Here is a 26,269-nt window from a genome sequence, read left to right on the forward strand (position 1 = left end):
AACGCTAGTGGTGGGGAAAGCATGCAGAGACAATGTGTGTTGGAGGAGAAAGAAAAATTTAAATATTTTATTTTTGGCATGTCTGTAAAAAATCTTAACGTGAGTACTTAGAAAAAATCATCAGAGGTGAAGTCAGTGAATTGAATACAGCGCTATATCACTAATACTGACCAATAAACAGAAGGTTACACAGCAGTTTTAAAATCGATTCCCTGCGTTTTGATGTCTGTTTGTGTTCTTATCCATCCATCATGTATTCTCATGCATTATGCTCCTAAAAAGCATTAAGAACGTTTTTTTTCTGACCATCTCTCGGTCTCTCAGGCTGTCCAGTGTGGCGGAGGACACCATCCGAGCGTACTTTGAGTCTCGTCTGGTGCTCCTGGAGCCCGTCTTCCCTCTCGCCTGTCACAGGCTTTGTGAAGGACCAGACTTTTCCATGGAGTTTGGCTTCAAGTCACAGCCTCAACCTGAGGGTAAAACACAAACTTTCAATTTGGAGCTCATCATATCTGTTTACAGCTGATAAACAACTTTATCAGGTCACATAACATAAGACATGTGGTTTGGTTTTATGTTGTTGAGCTGATGACATTGTCATTGATCCTTTTGAGATTTGGGACCTCTGCTGTGAAGATGACATTGTGAGAGACTTCTGAGATTCTCTGTACCTTTTTAACTTTTTTTCATCTCCCACAATACCTCTGTCCCTCCCTCCCACTCCAGGATCAGGCATCCTCCTCTTCATCTTCCACGCTAACTTCCTGAATGAAATCACAGCCAGGCTCTGCGGACCCTGCAGCGTCCATGCCGTGGTGCTCAATGACAAATTCCAGCTGCCCATCTTCCTGGTTGGTTCTTAACAAAAACAGCAGACATTCACACAGCACTAAACTAAAAGCAAAAGTTTATGAGTAGATTATTAGAACAAACAGAAAACACTTGGTAAAATACAAAGGGGTAAAATGACATAGAGAAAACATACAAAACAGAAACAGATCAAAAGATAAAACAATAACAAAATATAATGTGTAAGATCGAAGTTATTCATGGAAAACTATGCGTACATGAACTTCAATGTAACTGTTAATTTAATTTTTTTTATTTTATTAAATGCTTCTTGTTCTTAATGTATACTTTCTTGTCCTCAAACATTTCAGGATAGTCACTTCATCTACTCCTTCAGCCCGGTTCCAGGCATCAACAGACTCTTCATTCGTCTAGCAGAGGCACCAACAGCCAAGGTGATACACTTTCAAAAAAACACAGACATTGGTAATGTCAAGTTAATGAGACAAATCCATTTGTAATTTTCGAAGGTGTGAGCAAGTATAGATTAGCACTCCTGACCAATGAAAGTGCAGGAGACCACCAGAGTAACTGCGAAGACAGAGACTGAAGCTGCGTATGTAGCCAACTTCTGTGAAAATGTGTTATGTAATAAAAGTGGATCATACAAAGTATATAGATGGATGGTGGAGGAGTGAAATATACTACAGGTCTTGTTTGACATTTGTTTTATGGACAATTTGTTAAATGTTTTCAACTATTAAAACTTAATAAACTGTAACTGACAGTCCAAGCTGACCACAGCTGCCATGCTCCAACAGGCCCTGTTAAGACTGACAGTACAAAGTGACCCTTCTGGTGGCCCTCATGGGACCTGCTAGTAAATGGAGAGAGACAAATAATTGATCGACCCTTGTGCCATGAGTCACACATATGATATTTGTCAATTTAAAAGATAATTTTCAAGTCAATAAAAGTCTCAGTTTGTCATAAAACTAATGAAATATCAGACTGTGAAGATACGTCATTATAAAGACTACACAGCCAACAGTGTCGTTAGTGACGTTGTCTCGTTGAACACTCACCAAAACCTGTAACTTAAACATTGCAGAGTTGCTCCTGTATATTAGCAGCTCACAGAACTGACCAACTCTCCCTTCACATAACTGAGATGGCCTTTACATAAAACTGGGCAGTCTCTGCCATAGAAAGACTATTTTATATAAAATATTTTTTAAATTGGTGCTACATGTCCAGAAAAGACCAGAATAAAATGTTGTACTATTCCCTTTTGCTGAAAAGGTAGAAAACCTACAACAACCAGATTTCACTGCGCTGCACGTGCTGGGTGATGGACGGTGCTTGGTTTTTGATTGTAGTCCGTTTTTAAGCAGGAAACAGCAAGGCGGTAGGCTGGTAACAAACAATATAGTATTGCAGCTAAAAAGAACACTAACATATGTTTTCAGGTTTGATCAGAGTTTGTTGAGACGCCCCTCCCTCGTTACCAGAGAGAGATAGTCTTTCTTGTAACGGGTGAGGGGCGTGAGGATCTGACTATACTCTTTATGTCCGGGGATGCACACATACAAAAATGCGGCACATCAATCTGTAGTTGATACAACAGCTCTAGAAAACACCAGATGACGTGTTTTTCATAATTTGGTGGATTTTTGACAGTAAAAGAGTCGGGGGCTCTGGGTGCAGGCAATAGGGAAAAGTTTGCCATTGTTCAGCTCATATACTACCAACATTGTAGTGATAACATGGTTGAAAATCATTCAAGTTCCTGTTTAAATATCTTGTCTTTGTACTGCATTCAATCAAGTAAAGGTGAAAAAGGATTTGCAAATGATTCCCTTCTTTTTCTATTTACATTTAACATTTGAGAAATAGGAGTTGTAGAACCCGCCAATGTAAAAGCTTTTAAAAAACAAAGCTTCCACATTGTTGCCTCACTCAGTGTAAGAGGCTAAAAGGCAAACTTTAATTGTGAATGAAGCAGTTGTGGATTATGCTAACTGCTCCTTTTTTCTTTCCTCAGGTCAAGCTCCTCATCTGTGCGTACAGAGTCCAGCTGCAATGATCCCCACTCTGATCAGCACAACACAATTAAACACACACACACACAAACACACTGAGCAGCAGCTGAAACACTCTGCCAAGCTCATTGTCTTCTAAGAGAGGAAGAGTTTGTTGGATCTTCGTCACGCTGAAGCTAATTAAGCGCTGGCTTCCTCTGACATCACTGCAACTTCTCAAAGACTGAAGCTCATTGATGACATTTGAATCTTGTCCAGGCCACAGCTCTGCGTTGGCCCACATATGCAGCACAAATCTGAGGATCTCGTGAGGTCGATTTAAACTTTGAGTAACCCTCGAGCAGCCCGTCCATTCGTTGGTGATGCCATCGCCACGCAGCTTCTGGGTAGAGGGAGGCCCTCAGAAACTCCCTCCTCTCTCACTGTAGTAACTTCCCAGACTGAGACCCTCCTGAGTCGTGCCTTTTTCTGAGTTCCACCTTCTGTCAGAGTGGATGTGATAGATGTGTGTGTTGTTTGTAAACCTAGCCTGTGTGTATGTGTGTGTAGAACGTTTTTTGGGTGCATTTGAAGAACATAGGGAGGGAATTTTCCGTCACTGGTTTTTTTTTTCGGTTTTTAGCATTTTTCTTGGACCAAGTTAATGCTTTCCAAATCCTGTTTTTGGTGACACATTATTTTGTAATGGATTCTTTTCAGTGTACTAACTTGTGTGTTGTCCCTTAGGAAGTTATCATTTCTGTCATGGTGGACAAGAATGCCAAAAGTCTTTTCTAAAGCTATGATGTGCTTTGGATGTCAGATGTGCTCCATTGACAACAAATGGCAAACACTTTTTGTGTGCTTTTCTAATCCCCAAATTATTCCTTTGTGTCACATTTGTTTGCTCGAGACCAGCTTGTTATCGGCAGAGCAGTCACATCAACACTGTCTCGACCCTCCTGAGGCACAACATAGTTGCATTGCTTCATTTGGTGTTGTTTCCCTTTACTCGCCCTGTGTCTTGTTTAAAACACTGTTTAAAACCAAAAGTTAACACACTAGAATGAGAAGACTGCAAAGTAACATGTTGAGTGTTTTAATGAATGAAGAAAAGTTCCCTTTGCCTGCTAGTACAGAGTTGTTGTTTATATTTTCTGGTCTGTACATATTCACATACTATATATAAATATATACGTACATGCATACTGTTATAAAGTGGTCATCTGATGACTGACTTTGTTTCGTTGCTCTCTTGCCACTGTAGGAGTGGGTTAACTTATTTAGTGTGTACAGTAAAAAGCTCCGATGTAAAGTTACTTTGAAGCGCTAAGATCGACGGTCCTGTTAGAAAAGGTTCTGGGTTTTTAAATTGAAAAGCTTTTTAGTCGCTTACTGATCGCTGCAGAATCCTTACCAAGCCCGTCAGTGCAGGACTGCCAATCAAAAGTCAGCGCTCCCCTTCACTCTCCTCTGACAATCTTTTTCGCTAGGATTTGAAAAGTGTAGTTGATATTAGAGGAGCCCCTCTACAGCGAGACATAAACCTAAATGTCGTGAGAACACGCCTAGATTTTAGCTGTGTGATATTGCCTGTGAACTCAGAGCTCGGGGCATCAGTATGTCTTCAAAGCGTTGAACATCTGCGGTGGTAAATGAACCACTGCTGCTGTCAGACACTTCAAACTGATGGCGCCTCTCCATGCTGCCTTAAAACCTACAGTTTTTACTTTTACTGTGTGTTTTTCTTTCTCATTCCTGTCAAAGTGAAGAAGGAATAAACCCTGTTGTTATTTTTGAATTTTAAAAAACATTATTAACAACAGCTTAGTGGCACACATGTAACGCTAACGCTAATGTTTGCTGTTAATCCACGGATTTGAATAGCTTGCTTCCTGTTCTGTGATTTTGTCTCACTGACAACACACAAAACGTTCGAAAAAGAGCCAAACTGCTGAGCTTGTAGCCAGACGAGACAGTCTGGACGCCTGCACTCGCTGCTGTTTGCATGAAAATATAATCTCTTTCTGTTTTTCTTGAGCAGATACAGACTTTGGTGTGTACACTGTGCAAAAGCATGTCCGGCCTTTCCATCACTCCCTGACCATATTCTTGTTAGTCACTCACGCTAACAACAACCGCCCTTTAATTTGTCGTTTTCATGCAACACAGTTTCATGTGACCCTGTTCAATGGAAGGGGAGCTTTAAAATGCAGCCAAAGCAACATCAGAACTGGCTTTAGACGGTTTTCATTTTCATCTTTTACCCTGCATGTCTTGTGACAGAGTGACGAATCAGTATGTGGAAAAGTTTGCGTTTGGGTGGAAGTTTTTGAAGAGAAGTAAGATCAGGGTAGCTCTGTAGTTAAGTGACAACTGATGGAGAGTGACAGAAAAAGATGGGAAACCGAGGGGTGGCGGTGTTAGACTTTAAACAACAAAGATGTGAACCTCCAGCCTGTGGAATTGTGAGGGCTGTTTGAGGATTACTCGCTCTTTGCCATCCATAGATAATTTGAGAAGACTCCAGAGCAGACTCTAAGAGAGATTTTGCATGTTTAAGCCCATTTATGACATACTTTGCAGTGACAAGTAACCATTCTGCGAATCGCTGAGCTGTGCGTCATAGTTTGCATGTTTTTTTTCCTACTTTCCACACACTGATTGGTTCCTGTTAATTTGCCAAATTGGATGAAAATCATCATCATCAGACTCTTGAAACTTTCTTGAGATGTGTAAACCACAAGAAATGACGTCAGTGGCGACATGGAAGGAAGGAAAAGTCAATTAAGAGCATGCATTCAACAATGAGTCATTAGTAATGAAAAATTACTCAGATGTGCTGTTGAGATAACACTTGTGAACAGGCTGTTCAAGTTTGTCTTGATTCTTCGTGTGCTGATTTTTTTTATTTTTTTTTATCCTCATTATTTCCTGACTTCTTTGCCAATTCCCACCACTTCTGTCCTGCCGTGCACACCTTTATTTTGGGGTTGTTGGAAAATTGGCTCTGAAATTGCCTGCAGGTAGATGTACTGTATGTATGAGTGAGAAAGGATGATCTCAATGTTGTTTGTATAGACGCTGCAGCCAGTTGCTGCTCACCCCGAGGCTGTGTCTCTGTCCTAAATAAAATGTGTACATATATTTCCACACTGGTCTCTCTGCCTGTATTCAATCAACCATTGGGAGGTTTTTAATCCAGCGTACATTTGCAGTTAGTTTATGTGAAAAACAAGGTGCCCCGAACATGTCTTTTCAAACTAGTTTTTTAGGTTTTTGCTTTTATGTGTTTTAGGGCCGGACAGAGTGGACCAGAGGTGAGGGATGAAGAAGGATTGCTCTGGGGATGTTGTGATTTCACAGAAGATTGTGTAGCTGATCTATACTTTGGTTTAGTTTGGTGTGGTCACAGAAGAGATATTTAAAAAATGTAGGCACCCTGTAGAAAAGTGATTCCCTTTTCTTGTCTTGCTCCATAATTTCTCTTAAGTAAACTCTGATTTCAGGAAAAGCTGTCAAACAACTTTTACAGCTTAATTATTTCATTCTAACAATGTAAAAACTTTGTACATCATTGGAAAAACAAAATGCATTATAACTAGGGATGCACGATATGGATTTTTTTTTTAGCAGATACCGATAACCAATAATAATTTCACATTTTTGTATTTTAAAAATAAGTTCATAACCTGTAGTTGATGCACCCCTGAGGGTAAAGAGGTTAAGATGTAGCAGGCGAAGATGGATGATTTATCATTCATAGCTCTAATAACATTTACTGTATTAAACCCAGACCATCTCCCTACTTTATGAGCACTTGTGTAACAAGTATTGCAAGATAATTGTGTTGTCTTCTTCTGAACTTGAGAAACAACGCTCACTCCAGCGCACATGTGTGGCTCTTGTCTACATTGCGTGGTTCTACACAGGTGCAGCAGCTCTACGTCATGAACGTGACAACAGCACCGTTGTTGTTCTTCTTCTTCGTCAGCTAAGTGGTTTGGCTTTGTATTGTTGGTTCTATTTATCGGCTATAATTTTATTATCTGCTGATAACCGATGATGTAAATTTTCCATTATCGGGCTGATAATTTATACGTCTGAAATATATCATGCATCACTGATTCTAACTCATTACACACATCATCCCTGAGTGTTATTTCAATTCTTGATTTCTTTCCCCCATTAAATGTACTAAAAGGAACTTTTGAGTGGTTATGAAGCAGTCTCACTATAATGCTGATGCTCTTATATGACCTACAAAAGCAAGTGTGACCATCTGTGAGAGGACTGGCCATTACTTAAAAGTCATATGATTACCACATATCTGGGTCGGATAAATCATAAAACTAAAACTGTTTTTGTTAAATCAAGACTAATGAGTCTCACAGCCTGAGGAAAGAAGCTGCTCTTTAGTCTGGTGTTACAGCACTAAAACAAAGCTTATTTTGTTTCACCATCATTATTTTACAGTTATTAATCTTATATAGCTACAAATAGATAGATTACATCATCACCATGCGTCCTGCAAAGAGCTGTTAAAAAAAGGAAAATAGCTTGCACCGCTTTTGTCCACAGGGGTCGCCAGAATCAACGAAATGGAAGCTCCTTTTAGCAGCTTTATGTAGTTATGTTGTCAATGCAATAATTCTATCATGCATTTACAGATTTTATACCAAATGAAGTTAATATTAATGATGCAATACCATCTAACACTACAGGTCAAACTGTTATTAAGCTGAATAACAGATACAGCAGCTTTGAACAGTGAGAACAAACTACAAAAGGATCCAAATGAAGTACAAATATAAAACAAAAGTTATTGAATAATTAGGTGTTCCCTCCCTTTACTATGCTGCACCTGAAGCCTCACTATTGCAGCAAAATGAATTCACATAATGTTTTTGGATTGAGGTCACCTGTGTGTGTTCAAGGTGTGACTGTGAGATATGATTTTTGGTCAAATACAGCTGGATCTGGAAGGGCTAGTCAATTTCCTGTCAAAGATGGCAACATATTGACAACATCACCTCTCAGGGGAGGGATACAAGAATGATTCCCTCAGAGTACAGCAATCATAAAAAGATTCAAACAGATGACAGCAGAAACTAAATCTGTCCTGAGAAGGACATCCTCAAACTTTGTTAGAAAGGTGTGAGTGAGGCCAGCAAGAGACTTATGACAATGTTTAGCCGATACTTCAGCGGTGAAAGCTTTATAGCAGAAGAAAACGCCACAAATACAAAAAGGCATGTGGGACACTCTGGAAGTGAGATGTCTGCACAGAGCCCAAAAGATACTATAAGACAACACCCACCCAGCCACAGTCTGTTCACCCTGCTGCCATCTGACAAAAGATACAGAAGTATCTGCTGCTGTACCACCAACTACAGAGCAGCTTCATTCTCAGGCTGAGAGATTCCTGAACCTCAACACTCAATTATCATAGATTAATAGATGTAGCACAAAGACTCAAATATAGTTTTGTTTTTTAAACCCTTGTGTTTAAAAAAAAAAAGACCATAAATATACCTTGTAACCTTGTTACCTACTGTGTGTTTGCTGTAATACAAGCACTGCACATCACTAGGCACACACTCTGTCTCCACCATTAAACCCTGCTGTGGCAGCATCATGCTCTAGAGATGCTTCTCTGCAACAGGCCCTGGGAGGTTTGTGTAGGTACAGACAAATAATTAATTCAGTAAAACAGAGAAATGCTGGAGGAAATCCTGCTGCAGTCTGCATTGGAGCTGCAGCCTGGGAGAACAAAAAGCTGGAGCTACACAGGTGTGACTATAGACAAACACCGTCACTGGGCTGAAGTCCAGACCTCATTCGAAACCAGAATTTGTGACAGAACTTGTAAACTGCTGATCGCTCATCAGAGCTTAAGCAGCTTTGCAACAAAGAAATGCCAAAAAGTTGCAGTGTCCAGATGTGCATAGACTCATGTAACCATCTAAATATTGACCTGAGGGCTGCATTTTTACTTTTTTATTAGAAGAGCGTGGATTGTAAGAAAAGTACCTCCACAAAGTAAAAGTGGAGGTGGAGGAGTATAAACACCAAGCCTGGGCTAAAAGCTCACAATCATGGGTTGGGGAAATGTGGAGCAAGCTTACTGTTTATTTACAAAGAGTATAGATGTGAATAATATGTTGGGTATAATTTGCCCAAAAGTCAGAGATCACTATGTGCACAGTTGAGATGTGGTATATTACCAGTGCATGTTGAAACAGGCAGATACAGACGAGCGCCTGAAGATGAAAGAATCTGTGAACATTGTGAGCTAAATGTGGTTGAGAATGAAATTCCTTTTATTTTACTGTCCTTCGTATCATGATTTACGACAAATATTGTTGAAAAAACGTTATGTTCTGGATTTAGCTTTGATGGGTGTTGAGGATGGTGCTGTAATCGAATATCTCTTTCATTATGTGTTTGCATTTTCTGAACATGTCTCCAAAGCATGTGACAGATAAACTCCTCTCTTTAGGACTGAAGACGTTTGACTCATGAACTGGATCAAATATAATATACAAATGGATGCAGATGTAGTTATTGATTTGTTTTCTTTTTGTTTTTGTTTGGCAAGCTAAAAACTGAGATGGCTAACAAGTGTCAAACTATCAGTCAAGCTAGATTACATAAGGTGAAAACATGGCTGGTGTTCTCCGAACAAGCTTTATTTAAAAACCTAAAGCCTACATAAACTAGATTAGCTTATGACACATTGAATTTTATAATATAGCAAATTGGCTCCTCCCGTTTAAACAGTTTAACAAAAAGTGTTACAACTGTTTACTCATCATGAGGAGAATTTCTGGTTCTGTGAAGCAGCTCTAGTTAAATATGCTATGAGAAAGAACTCAGGCGGTGTCACAAGGGTGATTTAAACTCAGGCTTGGGAACTTAAAGGAGCCTTCTGTAGTTTTGGGGATGAAATGTTAATGAGAAGAGAAAGATCTTCATTGGCTGATTTATTTTTTCTGCCTAAACAAACTAAATAAACAAACTGACATTTAAAGGACAACACAGTTCATACTGTTTTACTTTGTTTCTATGTGGTGGACCCTGCCATCTCTCTAGCTTCAAACAGTGTTCTGGGTCCTTATTTTCCTCTGAGAACAGCTTGTTTATGAATCCAATTTGTATTTTGTATTATTACCTCATTGTCTGAGTTTGAATTTCTTTTCAAAACTACATAGTGCCCCTTTTAATGATGCAGGTACAAATATGACATATATTAGAAGACATACACAAGAAATAGAATGAGGTCAAACGTGTAGGTGTCTTTACTAGAGTATAATTATCAGCTCCTGTACTCTGACTGTTCACATGGACATTTACCGGTTGGGACAGCTCTGACAAAAGATGCTCTCTTAATGAATTGTGACAAATGTCAAATCAAGTGTTTTGAGAGCTCGACCCAGAGGCTACTAGGACGCAAAAGGCAGACAACAGAAGCCTCTGCTGCTTTGATTCTGATAACCCTGTCTTTCATCTGTCTCTTGCAGGTACCATGACGTCCTGGAGGTGCAACACTAATCACTGAACACCCCTTTAGGTAGCAAAGGGAACATGAGCGTATAAACTTTGCTGGACTGCAAAAGTCTTGTACAGTGCAGAGGTCAGATTCACCCCCAGACACATAAATGACCTAATAAATAACATAGATTATGTATAAAGGTAGAATAAAGAGGATTGTGGATGGATTGTGACAGGTGCACTCATCAGAGCCTAAAATCATGGAAATTACAGAAAATCAGCAAATGCATCACAAGCACACAAACTATGACTTCATATACAGGCTGTGTGTGCTGTCGGGGAGTGAGAAGGGGTCGATGTCTCCTCAAATATGGATCCAGGATCACGTTATCTGATCAAATTCACAAGAATCTGCGTGTCGGAACGTGGCAGTCTCCGACCTTTCTGTCAGCAGCGGACAGACAGAAGATCTGTTCACTTTATCAGACATGAACCCGTCCTGTCCTCCATCAGCTGCCTGCTGGCTTCAGACATGTGTAGGGGCTGTACAGATGGAGATCGTTTCTGTCTCGCCGGCTCCTGACGTGACTCGATCGGCACGTTTCTCTGGTGTAGGTCACACTTTGAACGCACCTGATCCGCCATATTAAAAACGTCATCATCAGTTCAATCGACTTTTTTTTCCCTCTCTGACGTAAGAAAGCTCTCTGATGTGTTTTCTTGTGACTCATGAACAGCTCGTTGTACTCAGGAGTGAGCTTAAAGGGATATTAAATGGTAACGTTACTCTTTATTCTTATATATATATATATATTCCTCTGACATTAGCATCCTCTCCTTCAGGCTCCTCTCGTGTTGTCGAGGTGTGTTTAGCCTTTTACAACACTTCTGGGATCATGAGTCATGTTCCGGGCCGTGTAGTTTCTCCTGTATGTCTGGATGAAATTACGAGAGGAAACCCGATGTTGTACCGACGAGCTGAGCACATGAACTCTGTCAACCCGGATCCGTGCTCCTGATTGGACCCGAGCTGTGTACTTCATGCAGCGTGTTTCAGCTCTTCGACAGCAGCCCGTCGTGATCAAACTCTGTCTTCTGCCTCTGAACTGGACTCAGTTCACAGCTGAGATGTGAAACGTATCAGTGAGCTTAAATCAGCTTAATGGAGAATTTAATTGCCAACCATGCAACCGCTGATTGCCCCTTGTGCGCCTGCGCGGCGAAAAAAATTAGAAATTACGAATGGATGCCGTCAGAGAGGATATTAAATGAGAGAGGTCTCACTCTGCCTCTACTTCCGGTTACAGTAAACGTGAGCAGATATGTAAGAGGGACTTCCGGCTTAAAGGACCATACCAGTGTTTTTTGAATTATTCAGCTGCATATCCCTGATATCATTTACAACACATTCTGTATCATTCCACACATTTCATTATTTTTTCCCACTTTTCTGCAAAAATGTAATTAAAAACATTTGCTTGAAATCCTTGACAGTGAACAACAAAGTTGTGTTATTGTTAAATGTTGAAAGCAAATTACTTTGTAAAAGTCTGCATTAGCTCACTATAGAGCTGCAACAATTAGTCGATTGTTTCAGTCATTTTTAAGCAAAAAAGTCAAACATTTGCAGGTTCCAGCTTCTTAAATGTCAGGACTTGCTGCTTTTCTATGTCACATATGACAATAAATGAAGAGTCTCTAAGTTTTGGACTGTTGTTTGATCAAAAGAGGCAATTCGAAGACGTCAGTTTGGGTCCTGGGCAATGAGGATGAACATTTTTCACATTTACATTTTATAGACTAAACGATTAATTATGACAATGATCATTAGATGCAGCCCTACCTCACAACGAAACATCAAAATTACTTCAAATTACTTCAAATTCATTCAGACTTTACATTCACGGAGATGGATTACATGCACCGAGTTACAGCCTGACATTAGATTTTAATATCATAGGTAGGTGTGTCGTGATATCACAATATTCATGATAACAGTGATTTAAAAAAATGAAATCGTGTTATTGTGTTTATAATACACATATGATCGTCTGAAGCAAAGATGTTCAGCCTTGTGCATCTTTTGTTTATGAGTTCAACTGGTTGCCTTTTAATTAGTAGTTGAGTAGTTGATAGTATTTGTTCTTTTGTATCCTTTTTTTTTTCACAATATAGTTACAGACTCCACCTTCCTACACTTGTATTTTGAGGGTAATTTATTTCTATATTTAACAAAGTTAAAGATAGATTTGATTGCTAGCTGTTTAGATTTTGGTAGATATCAGGATAATGTCCTTATCATGAATTTGTTTGGCCACACTAGTTCCTAACCTCTTTGTGGTTTATAACAAGGCAAGATTTGCATATTTCTACTGGCTGTGACAAGTATAGCCCTAAAGTGATTTTTCATGCCATATTGTACTGTTTTTAATCCCAAATAAGTTAAATGTACCCTAAGAACAAACAAATGTCAGTCTGATAATATAAGCATACTGTGGGCAGCAGTAATGTTTTTTTCTATTAAATTTCAACCTCAGCTCATATAATGTGTCTGTAATACACTGTATATTACACACAGGCTGCTAAAACTGTTGAACATATTATGAACCATTAAAACCCATTAAAACTAGTTTTCATCCCACTGTCATTACAGCATAAAACATTACACGGAACATTTTTTGCACTAAATGTGGTCTGAGTACATTTTTTTTAATTAGTTGCATGAGGGTTATTAAGTAGTTTAGAAACCTACATAACAAACCTCCCTGCTGAATTCAAGAATTGAATCAGGCTCCCGACCGGCGTTGCGTCGAGTGAGATGCATGCGGAGTGAGTCATCTGCTCGTTCGACGATCTTTGGACGGAAAGTGGAAAGTTCTATGTTGTGCGCACGCGCTCCCCGGGATTAATATCAAGGCACTAAAGTGGCGCTACACCGCTCCGAGCTGTACTCCGGTAAGACAACCTCACAGACGCTTTCTATATTCCAATTTTACGCCTACTTAGTCAAAGTTTCGGGAACTTGTGCGGGTCGTCAGGCGGATTTCCGGGCACTCTCTCAGGAGTCACGCTGGGGCGAGAAGACACATTTAGGGAAGAATAAAGAGTTAATTTGAAGAGATTCTCTGGCTGCTCTGTGTGTGCTGTGGCTGCTGCCGCCTCTAGTCTCCAGTATTGTTCAGTTGGCTCCCTAATGGCGGACGGCAGGCAGTGCTGTTTTCCGCTGGGGGAGGAGGAGGGGGGGGGGGGGCATATTCTATCTGGCTGTGAAAATATCGGGTTCATCCCCGCCTTTGGGTCACAGTCCCTCCCGACAGGCTCATGTAAACACGGTGTGTGGTTTTATTTGAGCCTCGTTGTTTACCACCGCATGACACAAATGAAGGCAGTTCATGTGATACGTAACGCGAGGGCGCCCCTTGCGGTGGCCGGCTATATTTGCCACTGATTGCGCCAGGGTGGACGTGCAGGGTAACTTTCCAATTAAAACCCCAGCGTCACAGGTATCATAAAAATCGGGCTTTTTATTCGGATTCCGGGTGTGCTGTGGTGGCACTGGCCTGTGTGTGGCTGGAAGAGATGAACAGGACGAGAAGCAGGGTGTTGTAGTAAAACCACACGTCTCCAGCCATACAGAGGTTGTGTTTGTGAGTGTCACGCTGTGTATCCCATGTAACATCTGGTCTTATTTTTACGTTGTTGATGCGAATTAGTTGTGATTGTTTCTAGTGGCATTTTAACAACGGCGCAGTCTGCGTCTGCTCTCCTCCCCTCGATCCGCCGCTAATCCAATGGCTGTTTGCGCCAGGAAGGGCAGGGGTGGGAACGGAACGGAACGGAACACCCTGAACCACGTTTCTTCTGGATCCCAACTTGGAAGCCAACCTACCCCCTCATTTACCTGGGCTATTTATGGAAGAGTTGCGCAGCTCAGGTAGTGCTGGTTCTGTTTATTGCTCTTGATTAAAGTTTTGGACCTGCTCTCCATAGCCAAGTTTGACAAATATTACTGCTGAAAAAAAGAGAAGGGAAGGGGGAGGAAGGGAAGCTCGGATCAGGTCGAGTCATAGTCACCGCGGTAACCGGGTGCCTGGACCGGATTTGGTGCTGTGGTGGTCCTCGTCATGGAGCTGAGCTCCTAGCCAGTGTTAACAATCAAGGGCACAGCCAGGGGGACTCAAGCGGCCCCTGAAAGCTTGGTACAGACTGTCCTTCTGTGCTGATTTTCCAACATTTCAGAGGAGGGCTCATCAGCTGTGCAGAGCTCAGAATAGTCCGGGTTTAGTTTTGCATTCAGCTGCCAGGTAAACCGGAATGGACTGCATTTTAGCCCATCAGCTGGCTTGGGGGGTGTTCTGGTGGCTGCGCATTACGCATCACTTCTCAGTGACATAAGCCTTTATATAATAATCTCAGGCGTTTGATTTGAATATGTTATTAGTCGTTCTCTGCGCAACTGGCGCAAACAGCTGCATGTTTCCACCTCGTGACCTGCGGGAAAAATGATGTCAACTTGTCTGTATGCGCAAACTGATGGTGTTGGAAAGGTAGAGGAGCACCTATGAAAGGTGATGATGTGGCTGGGGCTGGTCTGGCGCAGCTGTTGATTTTAACTGCTTCTCTGCTGAGCGTGTTGCTGCACAGTGTCACCCCAGCCCAGCCCACCTCTGTCCACCTGGTGTTGACGTGGGGAGAAAGGTTGCATGTCAGAGCTCATTAATGCTGGGCCCTCGTTTGCCTCTCGTCCATGTGAATGCAGGCTGGCTCATAGCTCTGCATTGCAGTCTGAACTGAGTCTAGACCAGGCTATTTTTTCCCCTCAGTGCACTTCTCAGTTGCTTTGCACATAGATTCCCTCTGTTCGTGTAATATCAGGCCAAAAAGCCATGATTCATTTTTTGCAGCCCAGCTTGGCTTTAGGGAGGTGTTGCACATGGGTAGAGGGGTGCCTTTGGTCCTCCTAATACTCACTAGTGACACCAGTTAACCTCATGGTCATGGACAGATGTGTTATAACCATAACACACATGGTCTGTAGACACAGGGTTTGGTTATATGATCTATGATACAAGCTTGAGTTAGATTGATTACACAGCACAGCCACTGGCTGTGGAGACTGTTTCAGAATCTCATCCTGTTTTTGTACAATTGAGAACAACTTATTGATCTTGAATGTCATGCTTGTGCTTCCTGTCACATGGTCAACATGAGCACCTCTCTTCCTCTTTCAGCCTCAGTGCATGGATGTATTATTAGAGCTGGATGTGGCTCTGGCTCTTTTTTCTAGCGGCCACTTGTAGTATTGCAATGAAAAATTCCCTGTGGCCAAATATAGCATTTTACCAACAGAGCACCATTGTCAAAGTGACGTCTGTGAAACTGCTGACCGGACACCTCCAGCTACAAACATGGTCAATTATCCCTTTTTGTGTTATATATGTTTTTTATGTATGGACAAGAGTACTCCAGTACTTCATTTGGACTTCAGTATTTCTTTAACGTGTAATCAAATAGGACTGCAACTAACAGTAATTTAATTTGTTGATTAATCTGTTGATTATTTTCTCGATTAATCGATTATTTGTTAGGTCTATAAAATGATTTAAATTGTCAATCAGAAGCCCAAGATGACTCCCTCAGATGACTTGATTGGTCCACAATACAGATATTCAGTTAACTATTATAGAGGAGGAAAGAAAGCGTTAAATATTCACATTTAAGAAGCTGGAATTAGAGAGTTTGGACTATGTGTTTTTTTTATTTTCTTAAAACATTACTCAAACGATTTATCGATTTTTCTAAAATAGTTGGCAATCAATAAAGCCTGAATTCATGCTTCGTCAGGTCTGTCAGCCAGACGACAAGCAAACAACTTTTAAAATACTTGTTCCCTGAATGGAGTTTGGATCGATCAGAGCTATGCTGTGCTGACATATTTCCAAAACTTACCAGGTAGACTGACCTTCTCACTCACTTCCCTCCACGGCAGCTCTTTATTTGTCCTGTCTCGGTAGTAGTAGATGTGTTATCTGGGTGTCTGCAAGCGGCCATGATTAGTGATTGATTATTGTCTCCTCCATTGTTGTTCATGTTCAAAGTACAGACATCAGTGGTGTGAATGTCATGATGTCACTGTGAACATCAACGCCGATGGGCTTTCGTGACACAGTATCATGCGAAAATTTTGCTTGACTTCAATATTTTCAACTCACTTTTTTGCGTCATCGCTTCAGTCACATTGCGATATTGCATCTAATCGCATTTTATCATTGACTTTGTATGTAATCTAATCACGTGAATAATTTGCGTTGTTTTGGGCTAAAAACGCGTTTCACTCCTGAGCCGTGAATGCTCTTCTCTCGTGTCCCTACAGAGGGTTTGGCTTATCCCTGCTTACACTCACATCAAAGAAGAGGATCTGGTGTTATTGACAGTACCTTGAGCTGAAGAGGTACGCTTAGTGCAACACTCAAACTGAAATGAACGAACGTTGGCCCAAGAGGGAAAACCAGACAAAAATATTGGCGTTTTTCAAACGTGTCGCAACTCGAAATGCCGTCACGCAACCTACCGCTACCGAACCTGAAGCTGGAACCAGTGTTGAGAATACTTGTAGCTCCTCCACTGCGGAGGAGCGGAAAGTTAGCCCTGCCCCGTGCACTGACACAGTTCCACACACCAGCAAGCACAGAAAGACAGGCTTTGACCCGTCTTGGCTGTCAGAGAGGGATCACTCCTCCTGGCTCTACAAGACAGATATAGGTAAGGTTTAGTGTAAAAATAAATAAAAACATTCAATTATTAAACCATACACGTTGAAGCACTGCGACCACAACTCAGACCACAATTAAAGTCAAGGCACGGCTACACCGTGTGTGTGTGTGTGTGTGTGTGTATATATATATATATATGTATATATATATATATATATGTGTGTGTGTGTGTGTGTGTGTGTGTGGAATATTACTCCTTTAGTTGATCGAGTCGTCCATCGTACAGACTTGATGAACTTTTTTTTTAATGCCTAAACAAACTAAATAAACATCTTTGTTTTCATGACTGAATAAACAAACTGACCTTAAAAGACAACAGAATTTCATACTGTTTTACTTGTTTATATGTGGCAGATCCTGGCACCTTTCTAGCTTCAAACAGTGTTCTGGGAACCTTATTTTCCTCTGAGATCAGTTTGTTTATACACTAATTGAGAAATAAATATTTCTGAGTTTGTATTTTTACTCATCAATATTGAAAATATTATAATGCTGAGTTTGAACTTCTCCAAAGAAATGGTGGTTTTAGAGCAGGATAAAATGGACTGTATACAAGGAGCTGGGTTTAACACAATCGATGCGGCATGATATTCTGTGTAGACTGTATATTAGAGGTGTGAATCTTCACTGGCCTCACCATTCGATTTGATTTAAGATTCAACTGTCAACAACTCAAATGCAAAATGATTCTCAATGCATCTCAGTGAATGGCATCCTCAATGAGCTATATTACTGTGCATGTACAGTACAATAATATTGTTTTCACATAGCAGCTTTAAGATAAGGCATGTATTGACTCTGCTGCACACGTCTCTCTCAGAGTTGGATGGCAAAGTTGACATACAGACAAACCAGAAGGTTAATTATGGTATATAAAATACAACTATTTATTGTCAGAATGAATAGGTGACAAACATTCAACAGAACCAACCAACCAAATGGCTTTATGATAAACACTGAATAAATAAAATGATAAATATGTACAACAAATTGCTTGTTTCAAACATGTCTCAAACATTTTTAGAGGTAGTATACTAAAAATAAAGTATACTTAAAATAAAATAAAAAGGTAAATGTTGAGGATGATTATGCTACTGTATTCTTTGAATATTGCACATTCTTGAGCTTGCAGGTAGTTGTTCAGTTCAGCTTTAATGCCTCCTGTTCTGTAAGACCTGATGTGGTTCGGACGTGCGACCAGACCACATATCAGTGGTGAAATCTCTGAGCTGCTCCTCCAACTTTACCCTAGACTCTGCGTACAGCTGATTTTTCAACCTTGCTTATAGGCATCATGTCTTTAGCGATACAGTACGTAACTACACTGGTTATGTCTTTGTGTCGCTTCGGTTTCTTTTCATATGGGGTAATGGCTGAAAAAGCATCGGCAACTGTTGGTTGTCGAACTGAAGTTTGGCTAGTAGAAGCAGTGGGGCTGTTTGGGACGGTACCTTTTGAGATGATGGAAGAGGTTGGTGGTGTTTCCAGTTTTGCTGAGGACTGGTCGCCGACACATTTAGCATCTGATGGTGGTCTGTGCTTTGTCAGACTTCAGGTAGCCGAACTATTTCCAAATAACTGTTGTATGACCTTTCTTAAGTACAATTTCTTCGTCTTTCGCAGTTTCCTCGCACTCGGTTTTGCTAGGCGGACCGCTCATTGTCTTGTGTCGGCTGGACACATAGGTGGTCACCGTCATTCTGAGTAGTTGTGAGTGGGAGGGGCCGGAAACATGTCTCAACCACATGCATCTGTTTCTCTGCTGTGCGATTGGCTGTTGGTGTAGTGTTTCCTAGGTCAAGGAAAACGGACTCAAAAATAACTGTCGAAAATAAATGTCATAACTTTATCATCGTTATTGTGGAAAATTTTATCATAAAAATTATCAAGATCGTTTTATCGCCCAGCCCTACCTCCTACACAAGTAACGTTAACTGAACGTCTGCCCACAATTCAAAGCATGGGGACAACATTGCAACGTAACTTTATCGTCCATCTGAGGCCGGACAATCATCAACCAACACAAGCTGCAGACTCTTAATTATGCTCTGTCTGGACATTTGTAGGTCATTTGGGTCCTGTATGTTGGGGGGTGGGGCCTCCATGAATCAGACATGTTCCAGCACATCCCACAGAGGCTCAATCAGATTGGGATCTGGGGAAATTGGAAGTTGGGTCAACACCTTGAGCTCTTTGTTGCGTCTGTCCAGCTGTTCCTGAGCAGAATTTGTGGTGTGGCAGGGCGCATTGTCCTGCTGGGGTTGCCACTGCCATTGGGGAGCGTTGTTGCCATGAGGGGGTGTACTTGGTTCACAGGTCGTTTTGTTGTGGGTGGTGTGTGTCAAGTGGCATCCACATGAATGCCAGGATCCAAGGTTTCTCAGCAGGACATTGCATTGTAATGACGTGATCATTGTTTCTGACATCACCTGTCAGTGGTTTTAATGTTGTGACTGATCGGTGTAAACTACGGTCAAAATGGTAACCAGTAGCACATCAGCTCTCTATTTTTGGAAAATGTTCAAAATACAAAGACATCCCAGGATGTCTGAAGTCAAGAAAATGAATTAACTTTGATTGCCTTGAAGTTTTGGAATGGCACATTCTGGAAAAGTATGGAGAAATAAATAGTGAGGGACTCATTTCTACATGACTTTAGACAGCTGTGAGACATCTGGAGATACATGAATCACCTCCAGTCATAATCGGTTCCAGTTTTAAACCATGTAATGTTTCATTGACCCCTGGTGTGAGGTCAAAGTAAAGGATAGACCTTATAGCAAGCATCCCATCCGTTAGCAATGAACAAAAAATATCAGTTTTTGTTATCTACCAGACAAAAAAATGTAACAAAGTCGGTCATAAGGCTAACACGAGGAAAGTGAAAGTTGTAAAATACAAAGGAAACCTCAGTGTTCCTTTCAAAGGCCTACGTGTTTCCTTCGAGATACCATAGATGTAGTGCTGGGGCCAAAATGGCCGCCACAGTGATATCAAGGTAGTGACTTGGCTTCCTCTGTAGCATAGACTGCTCAGTTATGTGCATTCAGGTGCTGTCAGGCTCTTCCTGTTCAGGGTGACTGTTGGGTGAGAACACAGAGCTACAAAGATTGTTGTCTGCACAGAAGTGAGTCTTCGAGTTTTGTGTGTGTGTGTGTGTGTTTCTGTGCTGCAGCTGTCAGCAGTGATGTGATGTGTGGCTTACAGCCACCCTCATTGCTGTGTAACATGAAAAGGAGATTTTGACAGAAACGGATCAACATGGAAAGTGCAGACATCCCCAAAAGTGCTTTGAATATTATTTGATCCGGAGTGTGGCTCCAGATCGGCCTACATCATATGTTGTTTTATTTCTTCTCTTGTGGATTTATAGCGATACATCAGAAGCCCACATTTATGAACACGTCACTGTAAGATGCACTTCAATATGAGCACTGCGTAGATCGTTAATTGTTAATAATTGAGTATTACGTAGGGTGATATCTAAATTTAAATATTACGTTGGCCAGCTCGACAGCACCCAGATGTGGAGCACGGAGAACAAGTCCCCATGGTGGTGGGCCTTACCGTTACCACAGCAACCAAGGTGTAGCTTCACCAGTTGCCGGGGGCAACAAGAGAGAAGCTGTGTAGAGCGACAAGCAGGGGTGGGGAGAGAGGGAGGCATGTGAAAGACAGCAGGTGAGAGGAGGAGGAGCAGAGTGCTGGGTGGTTGGTAAGGAGGTGCAGAGAACACGATCCGAGAAAAAGGAGGATAAGAGGAGGAGACGTGACGTGGAGGAGGAGGAGCAAAGTTGCCAACGTTGCTGGGCAGGCACATAGCAGTTCTTGGGTGCCTACGTTCAGCCATGAAGACATCGCCTCTACTGTTGCACAAAGCCCACCACCATCCCTCAGTCCTATCAATATAGTACCTGTCAGAAGCTATATTGGAATCATTTTAGAGCTTTATCTCAGCTAAAGTATTTTGATCAAATATAATGAGCTGATTTTGGAATCAATCTCAAGATTTCAAGGCTGTATGCTTTTTGAGGCGCTGACTAATCTGAAAAAAAAGTACAAAGTGCAATAGAAACACATGAACATGTACCCGTAGTTCAATTTTAGATTCTACCAATTATTTAATAAGAGTACTGAGACTGCTGAATAAAGTTATTGGTCATTGAGACTTGCAACACAGTAACTGCTACTTTTATTTGTTCTTATCAACTTGAGGTCTGAAATTGAACTCTGGTCCTAATTTTTTTTCTTTTTTTTCTTTTTGGCGTAATGTGATACACATTTGAGTCAGACCAGGTAGGGGGAGATACTGAGGGATCCTTGTGTTGTCCTTCTCTTGCTTCTATTTTTACAGCAATGCCCTTTTTTATCCCTTGGTAGCACATTTGCTCATTGTAAGTCACCTTTAAAAAAGACTAGTTTGAAATGACCTCAGTGACCTAAGTGAAGTAACACAGCAGTCACATGACTATCCCAGCTTCATCTCTGCCTCCATTTTGGCTCCAAACCAAGTTAAAGCGTCCAGTAAAATCTTAACTGGACACTCTTCTTGGAGGAAGCAGGTCACAGTTTGAAATGAAAGGCTCATATCTGGGACAAGCTTGGTTGAAAATTAGATGGCTGTTTTTAAGGGTCAGTTCAATCAAATTGCAAAAAAGAGGAAACATTTTCCACCTATCTAGTGGTAGGTGGTAGGTTTTCCTGCTATCCTAATGGATTGTGAGGTTCACAAACAAAATCCCCTTCACCAACACTTGTGGACTGGTGTGTCATCAAGTATCACAGAGATCAATACATGAAACCCTGGTCATAGATACCCCAACATATTTGCATGGCTTTCAATGCTAGGGTTAAGAGTGTTTAATGACTACCATAAATCAGGTAATGATGACCCAGAAAAGGTTGTAGCTAACAATGGCACAATTCTCCACCAGCCATGGGAAAGCTATGTGAAGTAGGCTTGCCTCTAGGGATACCTGTGCTTCCTGCACACCTGTCAGACACCATAAAACCAGACACAAATTTGTTTTCACCTGCTCGTCTCCTAACAGCCTTTTGTCTGTGTTGCCAGGTGGCTGCCTGAGCGATGGACGGGGAGTCAGAACCAAACCCTGTCGTAGCAGAAGAGCCAGGGGAGCAGGTGGAGCCCATGGATGCCACTCCCTCCCCCCAGCAGCAGACCACGCCCCCCTCAGAGGAGGCCAGGGAGGCAGTTTCCATGGAAACAGAAGATGGAGCCACAAAGGAGGGTGGCACAGAGGACACTGATGATGATGTGGTTCTCGTTGGAGAAGAGGCTCCCCAGCCTTCTGCCACAACCCTTTCCCAGGACACACCCAACACAGACTGCCTCGAGCCAGCTGCTACTGGGGCAACTGTAGACATGTCCACAGCAGCGATGCCTTCAAAGACCCCCAGTTCTCCTGCGTCTTCCAGCACATCTACGGTGTCCGCACCGCCTAAACCTCCAACCACAGCAGCGGAGCCTATTGTCATTGATGACGAGGAGGACTCTGAACAGAAAGACGCTTCCCCCTCCTCACCAGCGCACCCTGGAGGCTCCTCCACCCCCCACTCGCCAGGTGTACTCAGCAGCACTGAGCCTGATTCAGAGATCAGGATTGCCAGTGTCACCACACTGGGCTCCAGTAGCCAGAAAGAATGCTCCGATGTTTCTGCAGTAAATACGCCACCACATCCAGCAGACGCTGAGGCAGACATGAACCTGATGATAACCTCTGTGACATCACTGCATGGTGGTGCGCCATCTGAAACAGGGGTGAGAATCGCCATAGTCTCATTGACATTCATCTATACTCTGTTTTTTTTTAATTTTAGAATGACAAATGTTTTTGCCATCTAATTGGTTTCAGGAAAAGTTTGCTCTCCTGATGTTGTCTGCTGGAAAGCAAGTGTTCTCTTTTGCATAGCAGGTTTCTTCTTGGCAAAGTGGATAATGATATTGTTGTAATAATAGTGGAGAGAGAGTAATATTTTTATTTTTTTATTTTTTTATTGAATGCAGGTTCTACAGACTGCACGGCAGACGACTTGTAGCTTTGCTTCCTTATCGTCCTGTTCTCTAATGTTTTGTCACTAGGGAGGAAAACTAACCTAAGTGGCTTGTTTGTTCAGGCAGGTGAAGGCCAGGCAGAGGAAAATGGTCTGCAGATCAGCAGTGCATTCAGCCTGAATCCCGACACCCCACCTGGTCGACCAACTGCCTCCTTCAACCCTGGGCGGGGCACGGGCCCCATGGGCCAGCTGGTACAGAATGGAGACACAGGGACTCACAACAGAGCAGGTAATGAATCTGTTATGCAGCAAGAAGAGATTTAATTGGAACTTATCACAAAATAGACCTTTGTGTGTCCTGTTTCAAAAGTTTATTGTTGAGCTTTGCTCTTAATTTACCAGCTCATTTGGAACTGAGAGCTACACATACTAACTGGAATCCTAATTGTTATTTCATTCTGTTGTTTTCTTGCACAGCAGTACGATTCCAATAAAGGTTCTTGACTTTCTAGACTTGACTGAAACGGAGAAATAGTGAAACTTTAATACAGTCTAATGATGCTCGGTTGATCAGATGCCAATCAGTGTTGACTGGTGTATATACATCTTTGACAAAAACACATAAACATAAATGGATGTGGCAAACAAACTTCAACAGTGTTCTCTGTAGTGTCACAGAAACTGTTTATTCTATACATTTATTCAAAAGCTGAAAAACAGTTGATCAATTTAACTTTTGCTGTAACGCAGTGGAATGTTAACTGGCAAAGCACAGTGCAATTATAAAACACTATGCAGTGTCTGGTGTGCATTACTCAAACTGGCTTTCCTGGATAGTTTTGTCTCATTATCTCACTCTTACCTGAATTGACTCGCCCCAGCTAACGCAGCCCTCTTATGTGTTTATTTAACATAGTGCTGGTCTAGGTCAAAATGCTTGTTGACACATCTACATTTCTGTGTATCATAACAGAGTTTTTACAAGAGTGCATGTACACTGCAAGGAACCAGGCAGGCCTCTTTGTCATACATTGCTGTCACAGCAGTGCTGTAGGGGGGAATTTCTTTAAACAACAATAAAAACTGTCATACAGCGAGCAGAGTTGATGTTCACATCCAGAACAAATAAGAGGCCAAGATGTAGAGTAGGGGAGAAATCTGATTACCAATCAGTGGAAAGTAAGTAGAGCAAGTCCTGTGATTCATGTAAAGAAATTCCATGGTTCACCCGAAGACCTTCACAGTGACTTTGATAAACTCCACCTGTGTGCTAAGCAGAGAAGTTTGAGGGGTTCAGTCTACTCTTTGAAGAATAAGACGGCATCTTGTGAAGTCATACCTTTGTAGATCTAGAGCCAGGCAGAGTAAACTTGCTCTCGCCAACTCCTCCCCTGTCATACTTGTTTTTAGGATCAGAGCTATATGAATTGGGTAATTCCCACAAGCAAAGTCAGCAGACTTGCAGACCTGTTGAGAGCGTCCATACAGGGATTAAATGGTTCCAATGTGGGCCATCAGGCACTTTGTAAATTCATGGTGAGACAGTCTCGAACCATCACAGACTTATTGTTAGTGAATTTATTAAGGTGGGACAGTGGGTCTGAGCCCGAGACAGTTTTATGTTCCTGTGTAGCTCCAGATGGACTCCAGATGGTGCTGTTGTCTGCAGTGGTACTCTGTTCTCAAACTGGCAGCTGGAGGATTATTTTTTGGGTTGCCTCATAGTTTCATGTTTGCAATTTTAGTCAGTACAGCAGAATCACATTTTGAGCAGCCAATTTTTGCTGCACAGAATCTTAACCTGATTTACAACCACAAAACCAACAAACTATGATTTGGCTGGTGATGCAACAAGTGTGAAAGCTATGCTACTTGAGGCTAGATGGATTAATGTTGTGATAGCAAGTGTGATATTATTTCCTGGTTTTCAGTGTTACCAGGGTTCTGAAACAGCTGTAGCATGATGCTTTGTTACAAGGTGCCCCAGTAGCCTAATGATTCCTCCATGTGCCTGGTCTGATTCTAGCTAGGAGTTTCATCTCTAACATCATCTGTCCGATAAGGGAAAAAATGACAAATAATCTTGAAAATGTTATCATGAAAGGAATGCAGGTAAGGTAGACATTGTTTAATGAATTAAAGCAATTCAACGGAAGAGGAAACACTATTCCATAGTTTTTTGTCATTACCTCTGCTAAGGAGGTCACATTTTCACCCGCATCTGTTTGTTGGTTGGTTGCTTTGTCAGCAGGATTACACAAAAACTACTAGCTTTCCACTAAACTTGGATGGGGGATGGTTCTCGGTCCAGAATAGACCTCATTAAATTTCTGGTGTGGATCCGGACAAATGGACGTAAACAGGAGTTTTTCTCACCTTCTTTAACATTGTGAGATAGGGCGTTTTTGGACTTTTTCGTTAATTCCTCAGGGAATACCACATGGATCTTGATGAAAAAAAAAATCTGGTGTATTTAGGTGACTGGTATCTATGAGTGAGTACAATTTGATGCTCATCCTGGATCTGGTGAGCTTAAATTATGGTTAGGCATTTACAAGTGGTTTAAAATTTAGAGTGATATAGGGCTTGATTGAATTAAATGGAGCTATTGGGTCTTGGTGGACGTCTGTGATATACCGAGTGGCATTCTAGTTGATTAATTTATTTTTTGGAGGGTCACTTCAAACTGAAGACCATTCTAAAATGAGAAAAATGGTCAAATGGAAGGCCTCCTGATAAATTGACTTTCACTGTTTGCTAACCCAGAGAAACAAAAGGATGTAGGATAGAGACAAGTGTTATTTTTGTGTCTTTCTTTCCCTCCAGACTCGTGGATCTCCCAGTCAGCTTCAGTCCCTCGCAACCAAAAACAGACAGGGGTCGACTCTCCGTCACCCGCCACCTCCCTGCCCAAACCTCCTGGCCAGTCTTCCTCATCTACTTCCTCCTCAGGCTCCCAGCCACAACCCAGGACAGTCAAGGTGATCTGCTCTGTTTATTGAGGTCCTGTGTGGTTTCAGTAAGGGAGACATCCAATGGGAATGTTATTTTATTTTACTTCTTTAATCCAGAGTTAGAGGTTCAGTTGTCCTGCAGCCTTTGTATCTGTGTTTTCTATTTTTTTTTTTTTTTCAATATCCAGTTTTGTCTTAGTGATGCCAACTGCAGATATCCAAA

General features: G+C 41.6%; 2 protein-coding genes across 3 annotated transcripts in view; both read left to right on the forward strand.

Annotated features, from left to right (window-relative positions):
• Positions 1–5,963, forward strand: part of mphosph8 (M-phase phosphoprotein 8) — a 34,917-nt gene extending 28,954 nt beyond the window's left edge. The window contains exons 11-14 of the mRNA XM_084362962.1: positions 325–476; positions 727–851; positions 1,161–1,244; positions 2,834–5,963. Coding sequence (XP_084219088.1) covers positions 325–476; positions 727–851; positions 1,161–1,244; positions 2,834–2,875 — 403 coding nt within the window. The 3' untranslated portion in view covers positions 2,876–5,963. The remainder of the gene's footprint in view (positions 1–324; positions 477–726; positions 852–1,160; positions 1,245–2,833) is intronic.
• Positions 5,964–13,173: 7,210 nt separating this feature from the next.
• zmym2 (zinc finger, MYM-type 2) overlaps positions 13,174–26,269 on the forward strand; it is a 35,316-nt gene continuing 22,220 nt past the window's right edge. Inside the window, exons 1-4 of one of the 2 annotated variants that reach the window (XM_084361154.1) lie at positions 13,174–13,259; positions 22,149–22,856; positions 23,213–23,381; positions 25,919–26,073. In XM_084361154.1, coding sequence (XP_084217280.1) covers positions 22,164–22,856; positions 23,213–23,381; positions 25,919–26,073 — 1,017 coding nt within the window. In that variant the 5' untranslated portion in view covers positions 13,174–13,259; positions 22,149–22,163. Of the gene's footprint in view, positions 13,260–14,155; positions 14,239–22,148; positions 22,857–23,212; positions 23,382–25,918; positions 26,074–26,269 lie in introns of those variants that run through there. The other variant, XM_084361155.1, reaches the window with a different exon arrangement.

Source organism: Pagrus pagrus, assembly GCF_965226575.1.
Source record: "Pagrus pagrus genome assembly, chromosome: 9".
Classification (NCBI taxonomy): Eukaryota; Metazoa; Chordata; class Actinopteri; order Spariformes; family Sparidae; genus Pagrus; species Pagrus pagrus.